This window comes from Blennius ocellaris, assembly GCF_963422515.1.
Source record: "Blennius ocellaris genome assembly, chromosome: 7".
In the NCBI taxonomy this organism is placed as follows: Eukaryota; Metazoa; Chordata; class Actinopteri; order Blenniiformes; family Blenniidae; genus Blennius; species Blennius ocellaris.
The window spans coordinates 28,352,652-28,377,708 of NC_137656.1; the positions used below are offsets into that span (position 1 = coordinate 28,352,652).

Below are 25,057 nucleotides of genomic sequence, written 5' to 3' on the forward strand. Positions count from 1 at the left end.
ACAGTTTTGACTATGAACAGGTTTGACCGGCCGGAGCGGCAACACATTTGTCTTGTAATTACAGCCTTCAGGTTCTATTTCTATTTCTAATAAAATAAAAAGTCTTTCATAAGCATTTGTGTGTTTGTCCTGCATGTGTGTGAGTTGTGTGGGTAACCGTGCATCGAGCTTCAGACCAGCCAACACTGAGGCAACCAGAGCAAATGCAAAAATCCTGCCAGTCGTCAGATTTCAGCTTGGTGTCCAAGTTACTGTTCAAGTTATTGTTACTTTTATTGTTAAAGTTATTGAGCAGCTGCCTCCAGGTTCTGTTTGACTTCGGTCCCACATAGCCTAAATTCTCAATACTTCAGCACAGCTGAGTCGAAGGTTTTACACGGCAACAATTTCTAGTGAAAACACGAAACAAAACCCAGAGCCACTGAAAACGTAACTTTTTAAAGCCATTCCCAAAGTGGAACTTTTTGAAAACGCTTCGACTCGTTGTCTAAATAGGCGAAAACGTTCTGGAAATGCTCGGGGTCCATCTCTTTGTTGTCGGCGGAAATAGTGCTCCTGGTCTGGCGTAGTGATTAGTTGTTCTGCACGTGCTCAGGAGAGGGCCAATAAGAACAAAGTTCCCTCCATCGTGTCATGACTCCCTGTCCATATTTCCTGGGATTTGGTAGTTTTATTCTGACAGTCACTGTAATAACAATTCAACTTGGTCATCTGTCCACGAGAATGTCCGTGTTCTCCCATTGTTATTGTTTATAGTGGATTGTTCTCTGCCGTCTGTGTATGTGGTTTCAAAATAATAACAAACAGCACCAAGAGTGACACGACATGAATACTACATAATTATTTCTGCCATTGCCGCGTAAACGTGAAACTGTTCTGAAACCGAAATGCAAAACTGTGCTTTCACTTGAAATGTAGTGGTGTGGACGGGGCCTAAAGATCAGGAACACACTTAACACAAGCAGCACAGATAGTATCACTAGTAAATATATGTTCTAATGGCTGAAGCTTTTCGTGAAAACGTATTAACAGTAAAAAGACAAACCTCAAACAAAGACACAATAAAGTGTTTGATGTGATGTTCACATTTTCTGTTTGGTTGTTGTACAAGACATCATTAGATTACATTTTGATATTTTGAAAGCCTGAAACAATATTGGACATCAGACTAACTCTGCTGGTCCAAATGTCTGTCAGATTAGGTTGCTGATGTACAAACTATCTTTCTCCTCCTCTTGATATTATGGCAGAACATAATTGAGAGTCTTACGTTTGTCGTTCTCATTGACATTAAAGAATGTTTACTTCATAGGTGAACTAAACCTCCTGATAACATAATTCCATATTATAAGAGACAAGCCGAACAGACGCAGACAGTATTCAGATGAGGCTAAAATACATGTAAGACAGTAAATCAACAAACTGAACTAAATAACTTAACTAAAAGTAAAGAAACTCCAGTGTGCTATTAAAGAGTGTTTTGGTGATCAAGATTCAAGATTCATTTTTGTGGACGTTAAGTGTTTTGTCCCTTTCCTGCAGAAATTGGATTCACATTTTCACTCATTTTCATAGCAGTAGTGGGACATTATATATATATATATATATATATATATATACATACACACACACACACACATACGTACATATAGATATAGATATAGATACATATTGCAGCCAATGAAAAACACACACTAACAAAGTATCATGTAAAACTACTTCTGTACTTCCAAGCACAGCTCTTGCGTCACTATCAGTCTTTGCCGGTTAATGGATTGTTGCAGTCGTTTTTTTTCCTGTCATCTCATCCTGAAGGATCTTCACTCATGAGTCACTGTCATTCTTGTCATGCCGGTATGAAGCTCCGCCTCCTAAAGTCATGCCAGCTGGTTTTCACCTGAGCAGCTGCACTCATTTCAAAGTGTGGAGGAAAGGGACATCCTGAGGACTTCACCTGGTGAGTACACTCTCCCAGACTCCTCCAGGGCACTGGGTGCTTCTCATGAAAAGGCGCAGAATGACTGAGTGAGGAGTTAGAGCTGTGGTACAGGTGATATCTGCACACCATGATGCCAAGAGTTTAACCTGAGTACATCAGAGGGAAAGTATTTGTCCTCTTCCGAACTCAACTGTCAGAGTTGATCTGACTTAATTGTGTATGTAGAACAATTTCAGTTGTTTGTGTTCAAATGCGCTTTCATATTGGATCTTGAGACCTTCAATGTTACTTCTGCAATTCAGAGTACATCTTGTTCAATGGAGTAAGACTACTGTTAAAATGGGTTTGAGTATATTTGCACCGGCGTTATTCCTGTTCAATCGTGTGTCATCGTGTGCTGGTAAATATGTCGATCTGGTTGTTCAGCTCTATCAGGAGGAACGAGGGAGGAACGCCGTCACAACCACACACAGCATGAGCGAGCCCAAACATTCCTGACAGACCAAGTGAGTCCGACAATCAGATCTTGTTCATGACTGCAGTTTCTTACATTGTTAACATGTAGTTTCCTTAAAGTCAACAGGGCGCAGCAGATGTTTCTCTGAGGATCGCCTTAACGTGACAGAAGATATGGCAACAAAGACGTATGGTGAGTTCAGGAAATGGCCACTCACACACAACCAGCTAGAAAAACATACAATTAGGGCCTGATCTACTAAGAGTATGGTCGGTGAAATTAGGTGCAAGATTGAGGATATTTTGCTATTTTTAAGTAGTAGTAGTCGTCAATCTAATTGAATTATTTCAGACTCTGGGATCAGATTACGCCATTTACATGAATACTGAATAAAGTAATTGTGATGTTGCACCGGTTTATATGTTCCAGGATGCGACCCAATTCACTTCTTCAGTGGATCAATCCCATGATGCTTTGCACTTTGACGTTTGCTGTTTGCACTGGCAGGCCGTGCATTTCAGACCCAGGCCTTCACTCGTACTGGTCTGAGTCAATCCAACCCTCAATAACTTTTTTACGGCTACAGAAACCATGTTACTGCAGAAATGCAGTATAAAAAGCCTTTGTATCACAGATAGATACTCGTGTAGCCAGAATAAATACCTGGGGGTCCAGGAGGGAGACAAACATCAGCTTTGGTGGTCTTGAAAATAATATAATGGTAAATAATATAATCGTGAATCCTGCATGGAGTTTGTAGTGAACAAGAGTAAATTGCACCGGACATGTGCTCGGAGTGTTGCGGTGCGTTCAATGACCTCTTGAAAAGTTGGTCTTGAAAATTGTTTTGACATTAAATCTGCATCCAAATGTCTTTATCTTCTCCTTTAGCCATTGTAGGTTGCCAAATTTAAATATATTTAAACAAGTTTTTTTAATGCCTTTTTTTACCGGTTGCTAAGCAACGACATTTCGTTGCCAGTTCCTCACTGTGTGATGTACTGCAATGACAATAAAGAAAGTCCAAGTCCAAATCTGCTATTAATTATACACAACTATTCTTTTGTCCGTACAGCTGCTACAGATGCTGCTAGCTCGCTGGAGAGCGACTCTCTGATCATCCAATCAGAGGGCTTGAATACAGTGACATCACACTAGGCCTGCTAGAAGGCTCTGAGTCGTCAAGATCAAAACGTGATCGGTTGAAGCAGCAGCGTGACGACGCTAGTTTTACACTGCAGACGCCTGCAGAACTGACTCTGAAGGCGTCAGCAGATAGATTTCTTTCACAATATAATCTGGAAGAGACGAGCAGTGGTCACTCTTGACCGTGATGTGGTACAGACTACTGTGCTTCCTTTCCCATCTCCCGAGACGCATGTGGACGCCGTCACGCCGTGACTCAGGTGACCTGATGTCACAGACGCATGCAAAGCTCCGCCTGCAGGGGTTAACCTGAAGTCCCATTTCCATACATTTTGAGCGGATGAAAAACTAGATTACACCGCCCCGACAGTGCCATCGTCATTTCAATTGGAGGGTGCAAATATAAGCAGACTGAAGTGTTCATATGGCGCAAACGTAATCAGACTACCTTTGTTCCATGTCACTGCAGCTATTACTTTACAGTGCAGACTGGAGCTTACACCATCTGAAAACATTTGCATTGTTTTCTGATTGTCAGTGACTCAGCTCAGTCTTTGTTATTGTAGCGACAGGCCTTTCCTCAGCTTTCTTTCTTCTCTGTTGCTGTATTGAAAAACTTTTTGTCAATGACACTGGTGTCTGTGGTTGTTGATCAGATGTTCACTGTTAGTAACAGTCAGGCATCCATCCCCCCCAAAATGCAATCTGCGTTGTTCATTCATTGTGATTGTACTCATGTTTTCTAACTAACAACCCCGAGGTAAAGTTGGATCAAACTATTGATGTAGCTCAGTTTTTAAAACAAGTCCTCTTTCATTCTCAAAGTTACTGGACTAAGCCTCCATCTTTATATTTTGGAGTGTCCTTGAGAGGAACACTAAACCCCATATTGTGTGAGTGTGGTCATGTGTGAATGTGACTCACAATGTAAAACACATCAAAACTGCTGGAGAGTGACAAAATGCAGGACATGAGTAAGGTCCTTTTACCAATAACTGTATTCCTTTAACTTTTATTTATCTATCTGAAATTATAACATCAACAGAGATGTTGGTTAAATTGACAGCGGACAATTTGAGTCATTTCAAAAATGCCCTGGAGGACAAATTGGACTGACTGTAGTCCAATTCCAAAAGATTCTAGTTAAGGCGAGTACATACAATAATCATGATGTCTTTGATATGATTTGGTGGCTTATAATCTGGGGTGGCCTGCCGTCGGGTGGAACACGGGTCGGCACGGGGAACATCTTAATCTGGATATGCACAAGTTCAGAACTACTTCTGTGTCAACAAAGGCACATGTAATTACCATACTGTTTCCAATAGACGTGCACCCCAAGGCGTGCACTGTGCATCTAATACTGATAATACGGTATTTATTTCAAAACAATCAGACCTTTAAGTCCTCGCTCTCAGGCCACATTAAAGAACGTGGCGGGCCAAATGTGGCCCGCTGGTCTTGAGTTTGAGACGTGTCATAAGGTGAATTGATCTTGTTCAACTTGTTAACTGATTCGAGAACAGGGGTTCCTTTAATGCTCAAAGAGCCAGTTGGTCCCGTTTCCCACTGAACACAACACCCAGAGAGCCACACCCTCCAACTCACCCATGCCTACATTGTCACTCACAATATCAGTGATGTCATGGTGAGTCATGTCAAAGTAGCATGCGAGAGGAAAAGCTTATACTTTACAACAGACGTGCACATCAGTCTTTTATTTTGACAGTCCCACAGGCAGACCATGCCAGGAGGACACGACACACAAAACCTTCTTCACTGCTGGTTGACAACTTACAACTAATAAATTAAACTACATGAACTAAGCAACAAAAACACAACACAACACAATTTTTACCGACAATTTTTTACCGACACATAACCCGCGGTTGCCGACCCCTGGTCTAGACTGAGTCACGACACCATCTTGTGGTACAAACAGGACAGGTGTGAATATTTTGAAAATGCTGTAGTTTCAATAACACAAGAAGTCCAAATCTTTTGACTCGTGGAGGAACATTGTCATAGAATGAAACTCAGTAATCATACAATCGTTCCACTTACCTTTCTAGCCCCTCTTTGTATGGAAACAAAGCCACTCTCGCTGTAAATATGATTTGGATCTTTTGGGGGATCGATAAATTGTTTAATATCTTGCAAACATAAGACACACAGCAAAAGTTTCTATGATAACAGTGTTAAATGTACAACAAAAATGGTTTGATGAGACAACAATGCAATACTATGTGAGTTATTTGACATTACTGAGATGACAGTAATATTTACCTACAGTACAATTTGTGTCACTCTACAGCATCTGGACTCAGGATCGTGATGTTTGGAAAGAGCCAAGCCACAAAACTAACGCTGAGCAACTGCATCACTGGAAAAAAGCTGCTTTCTGGTCAAAGTGCTTCCAAAACATCAACGGCGAGAGGAGAATGGAAGAGGATCCCTGTGACGGTGGTGAAGACCCCAGACGTCTTCAGTTTATCTGAACTCAGACTGCGACATGAGGTCAGGATGTGTGTGGCACATTGCCCCCCTGGACCAAACGTCCTGCTGCTGGTCGTCAATCCTTCAGACTTCACTGAGAAAAACCGGCAGAGACTTAAATTCATCATGAGTTTATTTGGCACTGACGCCTATAAATATTCGATGGTCGTCACCACACAGGAGGACAAGGGGGGGAATCCAGCAGTAGATGAACTCATTAAATACTGCAGACAAAAGCAGCACAGGCTTGACTTTAGTAGGAAAGACTTCCTGGACGGAGGCGTCAACACCCTGATGGAGGAAATGAGTAAAATAGTGAGTGACAACAGAGGAAGACACTTGAACTGCACTGAAGAGTCTGAAGCAGAGGACGAAAGCGTGAATCCTCTGCCCTCTCTGAACCTGGTGCTGTGCGGCAGATTTGAAATGGGCAAGACTTCTGCAGCTGATGTCATTCTGAACAGAAAAAGTTCCGCGTCCGGCTCATCAGAGTTGGTTAAAAACAAGGTGGCGGTGTGCGGACGCCAGGTGTCACTGGTGGAGCTGCCCAGCTTCTGTGGAAAGAGTTCAGAAGGGATACAGCAAGCGTTCAGTTGTGTCTCCCTGTTTGATCCCGAGGGCGTCCATGCTTTCATCCTGGTCCTGCCTTTAGATCCTCCTTCTAACGAGGACAAGGAAGAGTTGAATATCATCAAAAACATACTGAGTTCTCGAGTCAATGACTTCATAATGGTCCTTTTCACTGTGGAGTCAGATCCAACGCACTGCGATGTTGTCAACTTTTTCAAAAGCAACCGGCAGATCCAGGGGTTTTGTCAGATCTTCGAAGACAGGCATCTGATCTTCAACATCAATGACAAGGAGCAGATCCCCCAGTTATTGGATGCTGTTGAAAAGATGAAAACTGCAACAGGAAAAGGCTTCACAAAGGACATGATGGCAAAGCCACGTTCGTGTATGGTGACAAAAGACAAAACCAGCCAGGATCATCTGAGAATGGTCTTGGTTGGCAAAACAGGAAGTGGCAAAAGTGCTACTGCAAACACTATTTTGGGGAGAGAATGCTTTGAGTCTAGAAGCTGCATTGAGTCCGTAACAAAGGCTTGCAAGAAAGTGGAAGGGGAAGTGGACGGGAGGCCCGTCACTGTGGTCGACACGCCTGGGTTGTTCGATACGGTGCTGACCAATGAAGAAGTGAAACAGGAGCTGATCGAGTGCATCAGCCTTCTGGCTCCAGGGCCTCACGTCTTCTTACTCATCCTGCAGGTCGGCCGCTTCACCACCGAGGAGAAGGAGACCGTGCAGCTCATCAAAGATTTTTTCGGCGAGAAGTCTCAGGATTTCATCATCGTCCTGTTCACCAGAGGAGACGATCTTGGTGAGGAAAGGTTGGAAAACTACATCCAAACCGACAGTGAAGGTGCTCTCGAGAAACTGATGAAGGACTGTGGCGGCAGATGCCACCTCTTCAATAATAAAGACAGAACGAATCGTTTGCAGGTCAGCCAGTTGTTGCAGAAAGTTGACTCAATGGTGTTGAAAAACAAGGGCGGTTACTACACCTCCACCATGTTCCAGGAGGCAGAGGAAGCCATACAGAAGGAGATGCAGAGGATACTGAGGGACAAAGAAATGGAGATACAGCAACAGGAGAAGAGCCTCGAAAGGAAGTATGAGATGAAACTGCAGGAGAAGATGCAAGAGATTGAACAAGAGAGAGAAGAAAGAGAGAGGGTACTCAAAGGAAAGAAGGAACGCATCTGCAAGGAGGAGGAAGAGAGGAAGAGGGAGGAGGAAAAGGCAACACAAGTACAAAATGAGAGGAAACATCTTGACGAAATCGAGAGGCAGCAGTGGGAACAGAAAGAGAAAGACTTCACAATAAAGCTGAAAAACACGGTGGCTGCAGGCGGGAGGGTGATGCCAAAAGAAGACGTACGGAAGGCACGAGAAGTGTGGGATCAAGAGCGTAAGGAATGGTGGGAAAAACAAGTCCAAGAGAACCAGAAACAAGAAAAGGAGCGGATGCGACTGAAGAGGCTCCGGGAGGAGTATGTGATGGATAAAATCGAGCACGAAAACAAAAGAAAAGAAGAAGATCGAATCAGAAAGCAGCAAGAGGAGCTGCTCCTCCAAAACTTCCAACAAACCATGGAGTTGCTCAACAGGCAGAACAAAGAGAAAGCCAGAGAACAGGCGGAGGAACTGAACGAATTCAAGCAGAGGTACTCGGTGGACGTGGCAGCTTTGCTGGAGCAGCACGGCAGGGAGGTGGAGGACATGAAGCAGCAGCAGCTCCGCAACAAGGACTTCATCATCGGCCAGCTCAACACCAACAAAGCCACAAAGAAGGAATACAACAAGATCAAACAGCGACAGGAGCAAGGCATGACCGAGTTGAAAAAGTATCTGCCGTCGCAGCAGCAGATCCAGGAGCTGAAGAAGATACACGAGATGGAGATCGATGAGTGGATAAAGGATCAGATGCAGAGCAACAAACACAAGAACTGTCCAATTTTATAAAGTCTTCCCACAACTGAAGCCAAGTTTAAAAAAATACAAAGAAAACGGGGAGGTGGTCACAAAAAAACCCTGGAAACCTTGAGGCACTTTCCAGAATCGGAAGCAAACTTTAACAAAGGCACTTTGACTCAACTTTAAATGATTTTCAATGTGGTTGGCTACACTGTGATGGTTTCAGCGAATGAGAGAGAGATCGAGGGTCGGTGGAAATCTCAGGGGGCTCCTGGTGGCTAAAACAGGGCATGGCACCACCACATTACAGGATGACGTAATATACCCGGATATCTGAATTTGTATTGGTTTGTCCGAAAGTCCTATGGACCCAGATTCTAATTAAATACTTTAGATGTACAACTCCAAAGTGACACTGAAGAATATTTCAAGGCCTTTTTTATAAGTCAGTTTTAGGACATGTTTGCACGCTGAGTGAATACAGTGATATTTCAATGGGGTTGGGCCTTTTGTAAATGTAAATGATGCTACAAGTCAATTGTTTTGGAAAATTCCAGCCCAAGTGGAGATTTGGAAAAACTCAGTCTTTCCGTTTTCATGTAGACACACAGAATTGAACGTCACAGTATGCAACGTCATGTTTCAAGTTACTCTTCCAAAAACAGTCCAGTATGTCCTTATATTTGGACTGACACGATTTCCAGTAAATATTTTATTGTATTTGACATGTTTTGTAGTCTAATGCCACATGTAGGAGGGGCTCCCACTTCTCCACCGATCCAAACAAACAAAATTCATGGCGTCATCACCATGGGGATGAGCCGGATACTCGTTTCCAACGAGTGTCAGTACAGATAATGCATTTATTATGAGTTTGAGCATAACACGAGTTTACTCGTCAATACCCGTGCTCATGCTGAAGGAAAATCTTCATTTGCTAACTGACTGTCTTCATGCTCTGTGGTTGGCCGGCGCTGTGTCACACACATGTTTATTGTATATGGCTGTTTATAAGAATAAATATATTAGAAATATTACAAATTAAGCTTTATATACTGTATATAGTTTTTTTATATAAATAAAACCTTGAATCTCAATTCAATTTCAAATAAACAATAAATAAAGCAGCTTCTGATCAATCCATACCAATTTCAGACTTAAAATAATGTACAGATTTAAGCCCCACCCAGTTTCAATTGAACCATTCCTCCTTCCGGTTTAGGCTCCGCCCACTCCAAGTAGGGATACGGATACAGATCATTTAGATGGTTGAACAGATACAGACACAGATACAGATATAGATGTAGATACAAATAGCGGTGTACTCACTCATCCCTAATCATCACTGAAGGTACAGGAAGTCATTTGTGCCCTTCTTATTTTGTTGCTGTTGTGTTATTTCCAGGATTGTAATTGGCTCGCGTGGCTTTATGCTTCTCGTTACGCTGCTGCCTTGAGGTTTGACATGCTCATAGTAGATCTTAATGAGGCTTTTATTGTGTAAATTACTTTTTTAAAACCATCTGGTGTGAACAATCAAATGTAAAAGAGGAAATATCACCTCTTGTAAATATTTGGATATATGTAAACATGGCCTTAATTAAAGTCATTGTTTGCCATTTAAAAATATACATTATAGAAATCTGTTAGAAAGTCTTGTTTCAAAATATTTTAGAATGTATGACACTTCTCTAAATACACTTCTTACTGAATGTCTTACTATGAATTGCGTTCACATGTTGAAGTTAAACGCCTAAACCAGGCTATCCTCAACTTCTATGAATCATCTATTGTGTTGTCCATTAATATAATATCATTAGTAGAATCACCAAATGTACTAACTTGACAATATGCATTTGAGGTTTTTAATATAGTTTATTTTATATTTTAGCATATATCTAATAACTAAGTAGCCATGGAAAACAGGTAAAATATGGTTTCCTGATTTAAAATGCTATAAATGTGCATGTGCTTTCTTCCTCTTTTGTATCCAAATAAATGTAAATAAAATGATTTTTTTTCCTTTTCTTTATCTGTTTTGTAACACAGATCAAGTCCAGGAGTTATTTTTACATTTCCACTATGAAGACCATTAATATGTTTGTAAAAAGAATGAAATAAAAAACACAAGAGCTGTAATTTATGAATCTTTAAATGAACTAAAGTATTTACAAGCTTTAATTTGATTACATGAGCTGTATAATACTGATATATCTTGAATTACATATGATTTACAGACACTGGTTTCACTCTTGCAGTATAATCACTGTCTTTATGTAGTTAATTTGTTTGTGGACATATACCCTTTCATTATCTTTGTTATAATGTGTTATAATGAGTGTCACTGTATTTGCTGTTCGGACGGGAACCTTTGCACTGTTGTGTGTGTTTCACCCTGGAATGGTTATGTGGGCACCAGGTACCAGTGAACTGCTGTGTGATGTGCTGTGTTAAGTATGAATGTAACTAAAAGTTATCCCAACGTGACCCAGTGTGAGTTCATCCTTGCTCCGAGGTTAAAACAATCTTCATTAATCTCCACACAGAAACAGACGCGTCATCATATAGAGTCTTTTATCTGCATGTTGGTTCAACTGAACATTAAAAATTGACATATCATTTAAAAGTTAATAGTTTTGTCAGTTATTTCTACACGTTCAGCATTATTATTTACAAAAAAAAATGAATCAGGGCCACTGGTTTGAAAGTAAAAACTTATAAACTTAAAATACTTTTGAAATAAGATTAGATAAGCCTTTATTGCTCTCACAATGGAGAAATGTACTTGTTACATTCTGCTCTTAAGGACTCTTGAGTAGGAAAGACAAGAAATGTGCAAAGAATAGAGGAATCTTATATACAATGACTATCAAGAATTCTAAGGGCCAAAGGTATTTACAGTAGAAGTAATAATAAGTAAAATTAAATAAAATAGGACTAAATTAAAAATAAGATAAAAATCACAGACTATAATAAAGTATAATAAGTTCTAAGGGGAGCAAAGTATACAGTAAGATTAAATACAAGGAAATTAAACTATGATGGGGGGGGGGGGGGGGGGGGGGGCAAAGTGTAAATAAAAGTACAATAAACATACTATAGTAAAAAAGAATACCAGTGTTGGCAGTGCAGGTTCAGTCCTAAATAATTAACTTCTAGCGATGGCCGGGAATCGAACCCAGGTCAACTGCTTGAAAGGCAACTCTGCTCACCACTACACCATCATCACATATTACTCTACTAAATTGCAGAAAATGTACAGAATGTGTAAATAAGATGTGCTTACCTGTACTGTACAACCATCATGTTCTGCTCTCCACAGTGCCGGGCGCAGCGGATGTACCTCATCCAGCTGGACTTACTGGGGTCGTTACCATCCAGGAAGTGCTGCAACGTCCCCTCGGCATCATAGATCTGAAACACACACATCCAACACATCAGCCCAACGATTCCAAGTGAAAACGCAACATACTTGTGATCCAGAAATGCTGCTGCTGTCCACAGATAGTCTGTTCAACATCTTCTCTGCTGGTTGACTGTGTGAGATTGAAGCTTTTCAGAAGTGATTTTCAACCTGAAGTCACAATTCAATTCACACATGAAGAAGAACAATATGGCCTCATTTACACAACTTTATTTCAAGTGAAAACATTTATGATGCAAATTTGATCAGTGATACTTTAAATTCAACTCACTGTCAGCCAAATACTGCAGTAATGAAATTTCTGAAGTATTTTAGCAGCTTTCTATTGTCATGCAGAGACATCTAGTCGTCACAGACGGTGTTTACACTTTACTTCGATATATAAGTCAATAAAAGTTGCATTACAAGCAACAAGCCCCTCTCTCACCATGCAGTGTGTATTACACTAGTGTAGCTCGCCCCTCTCTCACCATGCAGTGTGTATTACATTAGTGTAGCTTGCCCCTCTCTCACCATGCAGTGTGTATTACACTAGTGTAGCTCGCCCCTCTCTCACCATGCAGTGTGTATTACATTAGTGTAGCTTGCCCCTCTCTCACCATGCAGTGTGTATTACACTAGTGGAGCTCGCCCCTCTCTCACCATGCAGTGTGTATTACATTAGTGTAGCTCGCCCCTCTCTCACCATGCAGTGTGTATTACACTAGTGTAGCTCGCCCCTCTCTCACCATGCAGTGTGTATTACATTAGTGTAGCTCGCCCTTCTCTCACCATGCAGTGTGTATTACATTAGTGTAGCTTGCCCCTCTCTCACCATGCAGTGTGTATTACACTAGTGGAGCTCGCCCCTCTCTCACCATGCAGTGTGTATTACACTAGTGTAGCTCGCCCCTCTCTCACCATGCAGTGTGTATTACACTAGTGTAGCTCGCCCCTCTCTCACCATGCAGTGTGTATTACACTAGTGTAGCTCGCCCCTCTCTCACCATGCAGTGTATTACACTAGTGTAGCTCGCCCCTCTCTCACCATGCAGTGGGTATTACACTAGTGTAGCTCGCCCCTCTCTCACCATGCAGTGTGTATTACATTAGTGTAGCTCGCCCCTCTCTCACCATGCAGTGTGTATTACATTAGTGTAGCTCGCCCCTCTCTCGCCATGCAGTGGGTATTACACTAGTGTAGCTCGCCCCTCTCTCACCATGCAGTGGGTATTACACTAGTGTAGCTCGCCCCTCTCTCACCATGCAGTGTGTATTACACTAGTGTAGCTCGCCCCTCTCTCACCATGCAGTAGGTATTACACTAGTGTAGCTCGCCCCTCTCTCACCATGCAGTGTGTATTACATTAGTGGAGCTAGCCCCTCTCTCACCATGCAGTGTGTATTACACTAGTGTAGCTCGCCCCTCTCTCACCATGCAGTGTGTATTACATTAGTGTAGCTCGCCCCTCTCTCACCATGTACACAATACACACCGTGTATTGCATGCAGTAAAGTGTTCATGCTCAGGCCCCATTCATTCAGTTCACATGATCTTGAAGCCTTGTGGGCCTGGAAGCCCCGCCCACTAACAACGTTATTTAGAAGCTTGGATCTGATTGGCTGACGCTGATTGAGGCTCTGCTTCACAGAACCAGAGTGAGTCGTCACAAATACTAGCTTGTTAGCAACTAAAGCTAACAAACAGTTAAGAATAAAAAATTAATAAGGATGATTATTTACGAGTTTCAAACTCTTACTTTAGCAGAGAAACTTACGATAAGTAGTGGTAACCTATGTAACGCCCTAACTAAATTCTGGATTAACAGCTTTACTGGTGGTTGAATGGTTGAGCTCCTGTCTCTGAATCAGCCGGACCTGGTTTGAATACTACCATTGATTTTTTTTTTTTAATACTTTTTTTTTTTTTGATCAGCTATCTCCAAGGCTCTACATTTTTACGGGATCAGCACCTATGTGATTGTTATATCCATCCATCCATTTTCTGCCGCTTATCCAGGCCGGGTCGCGGAAGCAGCAGTCTAAGCAGAGTTGCCCAGACTCCCCTCACCCCAGACTCTTCCTCCAGGTCTTCCAGTGGCACCCCAAGGCGTTCCCAGGCCATAGAGAGACATAGTCCCTCCAGGTGTCCTGGGTCTGTCCTGAGGCCTCCTACCAGAGGGACATGCCCGCAAAACCTCCCTGGGGAGGCGTCCGGGGGGCTACTGAGACAGGTGCCTGAGCCTCCTCAGCTGGCTCCTCTGGCTGTGGAGGAGCAGCGGCTCTACTCTGAGCTCCTCCCTGGTGACTGAGCTCCTCACCCTATCTCTAAGGGTGACTGAGCTCCTCACCTATCTCTAAGGGTGACTGAGCTCCTCACCCTCTCTCTAAGGGTGACTGAGCTCCTCACCTATCTCTAAGGGTGACTGAGCTCCTCACCCTATCTCTAAGGGTGACTGAGCTCCTCACCTATCTCTAAGGGTGACTGAGCTCCTCACCCTATCTCTAAGGGTGACTGAGCTCCTCACCTATCTCTAAGGGTGACTGAGCTCCTCACCCTCTCTCTAAGGGTGACGCCCAGCCACCCTATGAAGGAAGCTCATTTCAGCTGCTTGTATCCGGGATCTGGTTCTTTCGGTCATGACCCATAGTTCATGACCATAGGTGAGGGTAGGAATGAAGATCGACCGGTAAATCGAGAGCTTCGCTTTTTGGCTCAGCTCCTTCTTCACCACGACGGACCGATACAACGTCCGCATAACTGCAGACGCTGCACCGATCCGCCTGTCGATCTCACGCTCCATCTTTCCCCCACTCCTGAACAAGACCCCGAGATACTTGAACTCCTCCACCTGTGACAAGGGCACTCCACCGACCTGGAGGGGGCAAGACACCTTTTTCTGGTGGAGAACCATGGCCTCGGATTTAGAGGTGCTGATCCTCATCCCAGCTGCTTCACACTCGGCTGTGAACCACGTCAGTGCACGCTGGAGATCCAGGCTTGATGGAGCCAACAGAACCACATCATCCACAAATAGCAGAGATGAGATCCTGTGGTCCCCAAACCGGACCCCCTCTGGCCCCTGGGTGTGTCTAGAAATTCTGTCCATGTAGGTAATGAACAGAACCGGTGATAAAGGACACCCCTGCTGGAGGCCAACGTGCACTGGGAACAGGTCCGACTTACTGCCGGCAATGTGAACCAAACTCCTGCTCCGGGAATACAGGGACCGGACAGTCCTTAACAAAGGACCCCGGACTCCATACTCCCGGAGCACCCCCCACAGGACGTCTCGAGGGACGCGGTCGAACGCCTTCTCCAGATCCACACAACACATGTGGACTGGTTGGGTGAACTCCCATGAACCCTCAAGCACCTGGTGGAGAGTATAGAGCTGATCCAGTGTTCCACCATCAGGAGAACCTGGTGGAGGGTATAGAGCTGGTCCAGTGTTCCACCATCAGGAGAACCTGGTGGAGAGTATAGAGCTGGTCCAGTGTTCCACCATCAGGAGCACCTGGTGGAGGGTATAGAGCTGGTCCAGTGTTCCACCATCAGGAGAACCTGGTGGAGGGTCTAGAGCTGGTCCAGTGTTCCACCATCAGGAGAACCTGGTGGAGGGTCTAGAGCTGGTCCAGTGTTCCACCATCAGCAGAACCTGGTGGAGGGTCTAGAGCTGGTCCAGTGTTCCACCATCAGGAGAACCTGGTGGAGGGTCTAGATCTGGTCCAGTGTTCCACCATCAGGAGAACCTGGTGGAGGGTCTAGAGCTGGTCCAGTGTTCCACGACCAGGACGAAAACCGGGAGGTTTTCGTCCTCGTGCAGGGACGAGTCAGCCACGACAGTCCCTGCACATCCAGAGACTTAAGGAACTCTGGGCGAATCTCATCCACTCCCGGTGCCTTGCCACCGAGGAGCTTCGCAACAACCTCGGTGACTTCAGCTTGGGTAATGGACGAGTCCACCTCTGAGAACCCAGTCTCTGCTTCCTCAATGGAAGACGTGGTGGTGGGATTGAGGAGGTCCTCGAAGTATTCCTTCCACCGCCCAACGACATCCCCAGTTGAGGTCAACAGCTCCCCACTTCCACTGTAAACAGTGTTGGTGGAGAACTGCTTCCCCCTCCTGAGGCGCCGGACGGTTTGCCAGAATTTCCTCGGGGCCGACCGAAAGTCCTCCTCCATGGCCTCTCCAAACTCCTCCCAGACCCCAGTTTTTGCCTCCACCACAGCCCGGGCTGCAGCTCGCTTGGCCTGCCGGTACCTGTCGATTGCCTCGGGAGTCCTATGAGCTAACAGTGCCCGGTAGGACTCCTTCTTCAGCTTGACGGCATCCCTTACTTCCGGTGTCCACCACCGGGTTCGGGGATTGCCACCACGACAGGTACCAGAGACCCTGCGGCCACAGCTCCGAGCAGCAGCTTCAACAATGGAAGTGGAGAACATGGTCCACTCAGACTCAATGTCTCCAACCTCCCTCGGGATCTGTGAGAAGCTCTCCCGGAGGTGGGAGTTGAAAACTGCACGGACGGAGGGCTCGGCCAGATGTTCCCAGCAGACCCTCATAACACGTTTGGGCCTGCCGAGTCTATCCGGCCTCCTCCTTGTCCAGCGCATCCAACTCACCACCAGGTGGTGATCAGTTGACAGCTCTGCCCCTCTCTTTACCCGAGTGTCCAAGACACGCGGCCAGAGATCAGATGACACGACCACAAAGTCTATCAATGACCTCCGGCCTAGGGTGTCCTGGTGCCACGTGCACTTATGGACACCCCTGTGCTCCAACATGGTGTTCGTTATCGTCAAACTGTGACTGGCACAGAAGTCCAATAACAGAACACCACTCGGGTTCAGATCGGGGAGGCCGTTCCTCCCAATCACCCCCTTCCAGGTCTCACTGTCATTGCCCACGTGGGCGTTGAAGTCCCCCAGGAGAACAATGGAGTCCCCAGTTGGGGCTCTATCCAGCACCCCTCCCAGGGACTCCAAGAAGGTTGGGTACTCTGAACTGCTGTTCGGTGCATAGGCCGAGACAACAGTCAGAGACCTGTCCCCTGCTTTGAAGGCGTAGGGACGCAACCCTCTCGTTCACCGGGGTGAACTCCAACACATGGCGGCTGAGCTGTGGGGCAATAAGCAAGCCCACTCCAGCCCGCCACCTTACATCTAACCCTATATCTAGACGGTATCTCTCAACCTCCCTTGCATTGTGGATTGGGTGGTAGTCGACGGCAGGGGCCTCGACGACCCGATCCCCGGACACAGAATCTGGCTTTTGGGACATGGAATGTGATTGTTATAATGCGGCTAAAATGTTGTGCACCAACTTTACTTTGTAATGCAGTGGTGTCACCAGACCTGAAAAAAATTGCCCCACTAAGTATCTACATCTGGAAACACCAGTGGTAACCAGACACCCAAAACACAACTGAATGTTGGCATTTTCACTTGAAATTGCTCTAAATCCAATAATAAAGTTGCTCTACTGCTTTTGTTTTTTTGAATTATTTTTATGATCCATAAATCTAAACAGTTCTTGTGTATAATTAAGCAACAGCCATATTTTTCAATGATCTGAAATATAATAATTTATATAATTTTGTGAGTTATGATAGCTATGTTGTATATATTTGATTAAATTTGAATTTCACTGTGTCAATCAGTTTAAACATCACATTTAATGAGCGATTTTGCTCCTGAAATGTTTACTTGTGGAAGCATGTGTTCATGTAAAATATGTAAGGAGGCATGAAAAGATGGATAATGTCTCAAACAAACAGAAAATGTAATGCTATGTTTACCCAGTATGAATACTTCGAAGAGTTAAGGTAAGCTGTCTAAAACAGAGAGTGTGATATTTATGATAAATCAGACTGAAGTGGAATAATGTCACAATGTCACACCAAAAGAAATAAGTCCACTTGATTTGAAAAGTTTTGAAACAAGTGTTTGCTGCTCATCCCAGCCGTCCTTTCTGAGCTGTAATATTACACATCTGCTGTATGTTAAACGTCACACAAAGCTGATTTGCAAGCTCCTAAAAGCCTCCCTGCTCCGTCTGCCAGCTGGAGAAAGAAGGTGTGGGGCTTAAAATCCTCACTGAGAGCCACAGTGGAAGGTCTGAGCAGCTGCATGAACCCAAACAAGCCTCCATTAACACCTTCTGTTAATCTTTCTGTTTGCTGAGATGATTTCAAGTTGAAGTGACACTTCTCACTTCTTCGTCTGGTATTTTTATAAATGGCAAATAGACTTCACTTATATAACCCTCTTCAACTGCACGAGCAGCCACAAAGCACTTTACCTCACAGCCATGCAAGGTGCTGTCACTCCAATGGGAGCAATGGGATTAGTGTCTTGCTCAAGGAGTTGGATGTGAACTTCGTCATCAGTGGATCTGATGTTCTGAACACCGAGGCAGCAAGAAGCACTGAGCTGTCAAATGATGCCCAAACTTCAACCAAAGTTTTGTGTTTCACTCAAATCGTTGCTGAGTGAACAACTCAGTTACCAACCAAAAATACAGAAAGCATACTTGTTCTTTTATGTTAACTTCACATACCATAGTGGGATTTCAGCATTCAATAACATGCAGGCTACCTCTGCCCTAACTCAGCTGGTCTTTCAATCAGGTTGTGGGTTTGATTCCCCAAGTCTCCCTGTCTGGGTGTGGAAAGTTCCTTGAGCACGTGTGCATCATGTGAACAGTGTAGGGATTTCTTACCTCATATGGATCACTATTTATGTTTTGGTTGGCTATCGATAATGATTAATAATGATCAAAGATAGTTATTAATAATGTTATGGAAATTTAATCTGATGTGTATCAGAACCTCGGAGCACCACCTGTCTAAACAGGAAATGATAGCCAATTCAGTTCTATCAGTCTCATAAGATATACTAAACAGTTCATCAGGAATTTTAATTAATAGTTAAATTAATTACAATGACCAGAATTAACAGTCAAGGTTGAAGGATTTTGGAGTTCTTGACACAGAAGAGTCGACATTTCATTCACCTTTGTGCTCATTAATAAAACAGCAAGTATGATTCCAAAAATTATATTTATTTACAATGAAAACAAATAAAACACAGATTCTAACTACCTATATACAGCTGTGTGTGTGTGTGTGTGTGTGTGTGTGTGTGTGTGTGTGTGTGTGTGTGTGTGTGTGTGTGTGTGTGTGTGTGTGTGTGGAGACAGAAAGAGAGAGAGAGAAAGAGAGAGAGAGAGTTGGAGGGAGTGTGTGTGTGAGACATGTGATGGAACTACAAAACAAGATGGCGGATCACAAGAAACTACATTCCAATGGAGGTTATCAGAGAGCAGGAAGTCTGTCCTGGGTCTCCACCATGTGCTGGAGAACAATGGAACATGGAAGCTAGTCTTTAGCGTCTGCTTCCTGTGTGTCTCTGCTAAAGGACCATTTCTAGAATGACTTGATGTGAATGAGACTTGTTTTGTAAAACGTCAGGAGTCGTCAGATGGTGTTCAGTTACTGTGTGATGTTGTCTTTGATGTGATATGTGTAGGATTGTGAGTTAACTAGTTAGTAAAGCTAACATTAGCATGCAGACCCTGTGTCTGTGGCAGAGCTAACGTTGGTTTACAGGTTGATCACTGCTCCTAATATCATTCTCTATAGAACTCAATCACTGTAACAGAATCAACACATCTTCATAAAGTTAAACAGTTCTATCATAGCATCAGGTTTAACTAATCTCAGGTAAAGCCCAGTTGTTGTTACCACTTCCTTGAAGGAGTTCAGTTGTTGTCCTGCTGGAGGGAAGCTGGTGTCTTCTCCTGTAGGGTGCGCGGACAAGTCGTCCCCGGACAAGTCGTCCTCAAAACTGCAAACCCGGACAACTCATCCTCAGGATTCTGGACAGCTCGTCCACAACAATTTTTCCTGTGTTCTGTGTTCTGAAGTTCTGTGAGGCGTCGTTTCCCTGGTCCGTCCTGGAGGAACCGGTTGGTTTTCCTGGTTGATGGGAGATCAGACTCTGGGTGCTGGTCTCTGGATCAGGGGAAGGTCTGACCCTCGTGGTCGGGTCAGCAGAGGAGTTGAGGAGTGGAGGCTCCTGGTTGCAGGCCTCTGGTGTTAGCTGTATGCTAACACGGGGTGAGTGTTAGCTGTATGCTAATGCTGGGTGAGTTGAGCTGCTGGGGCGCAGCTCCTCCCGGGTGTTCACAGGGGGAATACTCTGTTAAGACTCAGGGGAAGACTGTGTGAGCTGCCTCCAGTAACCCACCTCCTCTGTCGAAGAACAGGAGCAAAAGCCTTGTTGAGAGAATCTTTTAACTTTTCACTCTTTTAATGAAAGTTTGTGGATTCAAAAGTGTCCAATCCTGAGAGCTTGAGAGAAGCCTGGCTGAGTGCATGGGGGAAGCGTCTTTTGAGCAGAAAGTGGGGGAGGCTCTGCATGGGTCATGACATGCTGTGGCATGCTGTGACAAAAAGGTCCCCCCTGCTGTGAGTGATGCTCAGTCATATTCCTGAATCAGAATTCACATGTGATGATTGCAAAACATGACAATTGAAGATTTCTTTCCTTACAAATGAACAAACCTTCTGTGGTCTTGTGAGATCCCAACAACAGGCAAGCTGGGTGATAGGCCTTTTCCACCAGAAAGAACCAGGTTCTAGTTCAGGGCCAGTTGTTAAATGAGCACCTCCAAACAACCGGTTCTTCTAACACCATTAACGGAGTCAAGTGAGAGCCACGTCATTGCGTCACTCCAAAACATGATACGTCACTGATCTCACGGTTCAGCACTGACAGGGCTCATAGAAGAACCAGGAGACGGACTGTAGTCATCAGTTTGGTCCTGGTCCCAACATCTAGTCTGTCCTGAACCTCGGATGAAGACCAAAGAAAAACATTGAATCTCCTCGTCCTCTATTGGGGTTTTTTCATGTCTGTCTGTCTCCAGAGCCCCGGAGTGGCCAGAGAGAGAGAGAGAGAGAGAGACAGAGAGAGAGAGAAGAGAGAGAGAGAGAGAGAGAGAGAGAGAGAGAGAGAGAAGAAATGCATGAATGAGCTTGGGGCTTATTTTTCAACATTTGGGCATTACATAGTGAATTTCTGCTCCTTTCACTTTATTTCTGGACGTGTTTGAATCAAAAGCTTCAACATAAAGAATGTTTATAGATACAGCTGTTTATGATGGAAACCTACGTAAACACGCTGATTAAAGTTCTCTTTCACATGAAACCAGTAAAAAACTCCAGAGGTAACTCCAGAGGTAACTCCAGAGGTAACTCCAGAGGTAACTCCAGAGATAACTCCAGAGGTAACTCCAGAGGTAACTCCAGAGATAACTCCGCCCCCACCTGATGACACGTCTGACTCCAGCCTGGCTCCTCTCTGGCCCAGGAAGGAAGTGGACCAGGGTAGAACCAGTTTAGCCCCTGTTAAGAACCGGTTTGGTGGAGGAAAGACAAAGAACTGGTGCTACTCTGGTCCTGGACCAGAACTAGAACCTGGTTCTTTCTGGTGGAAAAGCCCCCTGAGCAGGCCCGCCCCTCCCTACACGCAGAACACGCGCTGTGCGTAGGGCCCCGCGATCCATGGGGGGCCCCTTTTTGCGCAAGTGAATTGAATTTCCCTCGGGGTCAATAAAGTATCATCATTCTCTGCAAATGCGCAAAGGATGCGCTGCATTTTGCCGAGAGGAGCGTAGAACACCGTCACCAAGTCAGCCTGAGGCAGGAGAGAGAGAGAGAGAGAGAGTAGAGAGAGAGAGAGAGAGAGAGAGAGAGAGAGAGAGAGAGAGAGAGAGAGAGAGAGAGACGCAACGATTGAAATTGCGAAGCGTCACCATCTGACCAATCAGCAGTCAGACGGGCCGGCAGGCAGTTGTTTACAGGTAGAGAGTAGAGAGAGAGAGAGAGAGAGAGAGAGAGAGAGAGAGAGAGAGAGAGGAGAGAGAGAGAGAGAGAGAGAGAGAGAGAGAGAGAGAGAGAGAGAGAGAGAGAGAGAGAGGAGAGAGAGAGAGAGAGGAGAGAGAGAGGAGAGAGAGAGAGAGAGAGAGAGAGAGAGAGAGAGAGAGAGAGAGATAGAGAGAGAGAGATGGCTTCCAAACGTCAATACGATTCGGGAGCTAGCAAAATAAAGAAACAGTCCAAACAGTCAGAGGCTCGTGCTTCACTTGAAGGTGGGATGTTGTTGAAATAAAAAAGAAAAAACTTTGTGGCATAAACTGTTTATGCCACAAAGTTTTTTCAGACGTGTGCATCTGTAAAGTTCTTGTTCCACTCTTGATAGAGGCTGTTCATTTGATTCATTAGTAATTGTAATTTTTTATTATTATTATTATTATTATTATTATTATTATTATTATTATTATTATTATTATTATTATTATTATTATTATGTTATTGGAAGGGGGCCCCCAAAATAAAAACCTGCTTAGGGCCCCCACTTGGCCTGCCCCTGAGTGATGGCCGTTATTTGTTCTGTCAGTGATGACAAGCATCCTAACGTCCACCATCGGCTGGGAGCCACGTGACAATCTAAGAAATGTTACAAAATATGTATATTTCTGCAATGCCTAGTAATAATAATATTATGTCCTGATACATTTCAATGATATAACGTTTAATTTAATTGAAAGTGTTATGTTCTAATGTGAAAAAGTTTTACATTCAAACCAATTAATGCAACTTTGCACATAACAGAGTTTGCTTCAAATACATTTGAGTTCTATTCTATGAAGTGACATTAAAAATGTGACACAAATTCACTTAGTTTTGGTTTTATAGAAATGACTCTGAAAACTATTACCTTTTTTTGTAATCCTAATGATGTAAGTTGACCATTTTGACAAAAGTTTTTGGATTCGGAAAGTCAAAATGACAGTGAAAAAAAGCCTGTGGTCACAGAACCAGTTTGTGTGTCACCTCAGTGAAGACAATTACAGAGATGGGAAACTGGGACTCCAGACTCAGGCTCGACTCAGACTCGAGCCACGATTTTATGACTGTTTGACTCAACTTGATGAAATTAAAAAAAGACTCGGACTTGCTTGGACTCTCGGCTCAGTGACTCTAGACTCAGTGACTCTCGGCTCAGTGCCTCTAGACTCAGTGACTCTCGGCTCAGTGACTCTAGACTCAGTGACTCTAGACTCAGTGACTCGACCCCCTTGACTTGACGAGTCAGATCAAGTCATGGCATATGACAAGTGTGATATATAAATCCTACTCAATTTTATGGCTTCATTTCCTCGTATCACAGTGACACCCACTGTCAGTCATGTTCAGGGCGGCTGCAGCCGCGACATGATGAACCCGTGACGTGACTCACCCCCTCCAGCGTAGGAAGGACTGACGGCGGCAGCATGAGCCAACCAAGAATTATTTCCTTTGCTTACAAAAATTACAAAGTTATTAACAAACAACGAATTACTGAATGCAGGTTCAGTGATGTGAAGATCACTGATGGTCACGAAACAACTTCCAACTTCAACCGGCACTTGAAGAAACACAAGGATAAGTTTCTGCTCCCTGTTGTTTAGCGTTTTACTAGCAAGCAAGCTAATCCTGTCTTATAAAATCCTTGTGTAACTTTTACAAACTGCGGACGACTTGTGCTCTACTGATGTTTTTGGCATAGGATCGTAAAGCTAGCTATTTGTCAAATGAGCTGCTACTATGGAATCATGAGTGTGAAAATTAGACACTAACAGGTCATTTAGTTCCATTTGTACTCTCTGCATGTAGTTTGGGTTACCACAGCCGACTTTTTAAAATAAAGGTTATTCATAAAAATAACAATATCAAAAGATCTTTAAAAAAATGTGTGGAACGAATGGGTTCCCATCTACAAAATATATTTCTGTAGTATATATGGTATGTTTTAAATTATCATTTACATCATTGCAGTGTGTCTTTTCCAAGGTTTTGCATTAAAATGAGTTTCACAGTCCCTGGACATCATTGTGGGGCAGTACTCCACAAACCATCCACAGCAGAAAGCTATTACCAATGGATTTGGGGGAAATGAGTGATTGAATGCAACATGCCCCTGTCAGTGGTGGAACACAGGAGTTTTCAGGATTTCCTGAGAATAGATGATCCTAAATACAACCTGGTGTGTCGCAAAATACTGACCGCAAAAACCGTTGCTGGAGAAAGGTGTGACCATTTGAAAAATCAGATAGCACTTCAGTCACTGTTGATATTTGGACTGACGAAGGATGAGCGGGTTTCTTGGAGTCACCGTACACTACATGAAGATAGACCAAGACAACATACAGCTGAAGTCCAACCTCCTGGCTTCAAAGGCTCGCACACAGGAGAAAGGATCTGTGAACAATTTGAGGCCATATGCAATGAGTAAGACATTAAAAGTCAGCTGGACTATGTTATTACTGACAATGCAGCAAATATGCAAAAGGCGTTCACAGTATGTTTCCCCAATGAAGAAGATGAGGTCCATGATGACGATCGCTTGATGACCAGAGCTATGGCATGACCTCAGGTCAGTGGTAGATGAGTAGAGATCAGTGGAAACGGCAGGGCTTGTTTCGCCCACCGGGGGCAGCACATCTCATTTCCTTCCATAAAAGCCATTCATTCTCGATTTTTTTTTGAAGGAATGTGACAAAAACCTAAATTACCCTTGTATTGAACTCATTCTGGGGCGAGTCACTGACAAGCCATTTTAAAGGTGAAGTGGTCCTTCAAAGAAACATTTACATTTAAAAATTAAACATTATGTATGAGTTATTTTTAGAGCAATCTTGTTTAAATCAGCCCAAGGACTGTTATAGGCAACAGAAAAAGTTGTGTATTGTGTTTATTTTTGTTCAAATTCAGTGGCATTAAAAAAAAAAAAAACATATTTAAAGAAATAAAGATTTTGTAACTTTGTCCGAATATGTTTCTATTCTTTATTCACTGAAGTTAATATATTTATATTATCTTTTGCACATAATGACAGCAGCAGAGAGTTTCTGGATCCATAATTCCATCCTTTTTCTCCAACGCTTATCCGATTCAGGGTCGCAGGTTGCTTGAGCCAATCCTAGCATTCTACGGGTGAGGGCAGGACACACCCTGGATATGTTGCCAGCAAACATCCTTTCTTGATTCTTAATGTATAAATTCATTTTATTTTATTGTATTTAGTTCA

General features: G+C 43.8%; 2 protein-coding genes across 2 annotated transcripts in view; one reads left to right on the plus strand and one right to left on the minus strand.

Moving 5' to 3' along the window:
• The window catches only part of prdm6 (PR domain containing 6), a gene marked incomplete at both ends in the record, with an annotated part of 146,827 nt that overhangs the window by 84,978 nt on the left and 36,792 nt on the right, over nt 1–25,057 (minus strand). The window contains one exon of the mRNA XM_080498808.1: nt 11,800–11,927. Within this exon, the coding sequence (XP_080354934.1) occupies nt 11,800–11,927 (128 nt within the window). The remainder of the gene's footprint in view (nt 1–11,799; nt 11,928–25,057) is intronic.
• On the plus strand, nt 2,334–11,022 carry LOC308132712 (GTPase IMAP family member 8-like). Its single transcript, XM_080499893.1, has 3 exons — nt 2,334–2,445; nt 2,516–2,588; nt 5,857–11,022. Exons 2-3 carry the CDS (start codon nt 2,570–2,572, stop codon nt 8,559–8,561), a joined length of 2,724 nt encoding a protein of 907 aa, XP_080356019.1. The 5' UTR covers nt 2,334–2,445; nt 2,516–2,569; the 3' UTR covers nt 8,562–11,022.